Here is a 2,830-nt window from a genome sequence, read left to right as displayed (position 1 = left end):
GACACCCCACTCATCTTTGAATGGCGCTAAATTCATTTAGCGTGGTATTTGTGGAAAAAGGCAGCGGGGAATTTTTGCAGTCTGAAGTTCGGAAAGCTGTGAGAATAAAGCGTACGACTCAATATCCATAGGAGCCAGCTGATCCCAGCCCAATTTAAGTCGCCAAAGTTTTTGCAAAAAGGTCTTTGCCTTGAACACTGCAGGAGCCAAGTAACTTAAAGGGTCGTACAGTCGGGCAATTGTTGACATTATGTCACGCTTGGTTGCGACTAATTCCCTTGACTGAACTGCAGAGGATAAACAATCGTGTGTTGGGTTCCATTGTATTCCTAATATTTTAGCTACTCGATCTTCCAGATTAGATAGACAAACGTCGTTTTGGTTGGATTCTGGAACTCCCGTCAGAAGATTCTGACAGTTGCTGCTCCACTTTCTCAAAGACATCGAGGCTATCAGTTGATCCCGTAAAGACATGGCGTCCTCGAGAGTAGCTGCCCCAGTAAGTACGTCGTCTTTGTATAGATCCTGATTTAAAGCAGTGGAAGCAGCAGGATATACCTTTCCTTCAACGCTGACCAATTGGTGAATAACTCGCAGCGCGAGGAATGGTGAAGACATACCAAAGGTTACACGATTGAATTGAAATTCTTCAACAGCATCATTTTTATTAAATCTATAGAAAAAATGTTGATAGACCCGATCTTCTTGGTGAACGAGGATTTGCGAATACATCTGTTTCATATATGCGGTCAAGGCGAATTGGTATATTCGAAATGCGAATAAAATATCTTTGATGTCTGCTGTAGTTTAAAACCGACGTGGAGTTGTGAATTACGTGACAGTCCATCTTGAGACCCCGGAGCGGATGCGTCAAAATCTATGCGCAACTCGGTCGTGGAGATAACATTTAAGACTCCATGATGAGGAAAGTAATAACGCCCCGGTTCTGGAATTCGGCTTATGTATCCCAATTGCAAGTATTCCTTCACAATTTGGGAATATTTTTCCTTCAGGGTAACTTGTTGAATGAGTTTGGCCTCCAACCGATAGAATTGCTTAAATCCTATGGACTTTGTATTGACGAAAGGGTCATGATTTTTAATAAAAGGCAGGCGTGCCATATAGCGACCATCGCTATCCCGTGTGTAAGTGCGTTGGAAGGGTTCTTTGCAATCGATTTCCAATGGGTCAACGTGTTTCCGTTGAGTTACTTCTTCGACGCTCCAGAACTTCGCCAATGCTCCTCTCAAGTCATCTTTGGAAAGTGTATTCGCTAATAACGCGATCGAAGTTGATGTTATGTTGTGTTGAAGAGGGCCCATCACTACCCAACCGAAGATTGTATCTAGAGCTTGAGGGTAGTTCTTAGGGGTTGACTGCTTACGGCCCAAAATGATTTCACCGAAGAGGTCAGCACCTAAGAGGAAGTCGATGTCACCAGGCGTACAAAAAGATGGGTCAGCCAAGTTAAATTTATCGAAATGTTCTTTAATATGGTTTGGAAGAAGGCTTGCGGGCATGGCGGAACTTATCTGGGGAATGATAATAGCATCAGTAGTCAGCTGGGGTTCTGAAGAAGAGTGTGGTGCAAGAACGCATCTGGTCTGGTACTTGCCAATGTTGATTGGGACCTCCCCAACCCCGCAGAGTTGATGCGTATTTGGTGACAAAGTAAGTTGCAATCTATTAGTCAAATCTTCCGTTATGAACGATCTCTGCGCTCCACAGTCTATCACCAGGCGTATAGTTTCCCATTGTCCGTGAGGACCTTTCATTCGAGCCATAGCTGTCCCCAATAAGACGCTGCTACTTTGAGGGGAGGATGACGATAGAACTGACTGTTTTGCTGCAGACGGTAGTTTTGTATTATGACGACCGGAAATCTCGGTTGCGGTATTTAGATGATCAACCTTTTCTGACGTTTGCAATATTCCTAGAGATGTGGGGATGTGAGCGGAAGAAATTTTAATAATTGAATGTTCAGTACCACTTGGGGTTGTCAAGTGAAGCAGGGAATGGTGTTTCCGCCCACAGTGACGACAAGACGTTTTTGATTTACATGCTTTCGAAAAATGAGTCACTGAAAGGCAGTTATAACAGACGCGTAATTTTTTAGTTAAATTAATTCGTTGAGTGACTTCCATAGATTGGAACTGTTGACATTTATATAGTGGATGACGATGTTGATTGCAAACGTGGCACATTTTAGAGAGTGATATTTGATGCTCTTGAGCGTAAAAAATTCGTTTGGTTTCGGGGCTTGTTTTCATTGCGTTTCCTTGCGGCACGATCATTGTGCAGGGTTCTGTTTGAAGACGAATGCATTGTTGGTGAATAAAGTCTACCAAGTCCTGCAACTTTGGTATTCGATTGACTTCTGTTTTTAAATTGTCAAACGATTCTCTAGTTTTAGGATCTAACAGTCGCATTATGAATGCTAACAATATAAACCCTGCTTCGTCTTCAAGATGTAAATTTCTCAGAGAGTTTACATTCTCGAACACAACTTCCGTGAGTTGCTGAAAGGAAGACAGTGATGCCCTATGTAAAGGTTTAAATGAGAATATCCTATCCAAGTATTGTGTTGCTTGGACACGTTTGTTATCAAAGCGTTTCTGAAGCCAATTCCAGGCTTGTTGGTAGGTTTCTGAACTGATCGGAATGGAAGATATTGCTTGAATTGCTGGACCTTGCAGTGATGACCGTAAGTAATAAAATTTTTGTATGACACTTATATGATTGTTCTTGTGAATCATTGACAAATAGGTATCTCTGAAAGTCGGCCAAGTTGCCAAATCTCCGTCGAAACTGGGCAACGGGATTGCTGGCA

At 42.5% G+C, this 2,830-nt stretch overlaps 1 protein-coding gene across 1 annotated transcript; it reads right to left on the bottom strand.

Moving 5' to 3' along the window:
• Positions 1 to 749: 749 nt before the first annotated feature.
• Positions 750 to 1,784, bottom strand: LOC106673708. Its single transcript, XM_014405893.1, has one exon. It carries the CDS (start codon positions 1,782 to 1,784, stop codon positions 750 to 752), a length of 1,035 nt encoding a protein of 344 aa, XP_014261379.1.
• Positions 1,785 to 2,830: the final 1,046 nt, after the last annotated feature.

The sequence above is a fragment of the Cimex lectularius genome, unplaced genomic scaffold (assembly GCF_000648675.2).
Source record: "Cimex lectularius strain Harlan isolate CLEC.00 unplaced genomic scaffold, Clec_2.1 scaffold723, whole genome shotgun sequence".
NCBI lineage: Eukaryota > Metazoa > Arthropoda > Insecta > Hemiptera > Cimicidae > Cimex > Cimex lectularius.
This window is presented reverse-complemented; position numbering and strand designations above follow the sequence as displayed.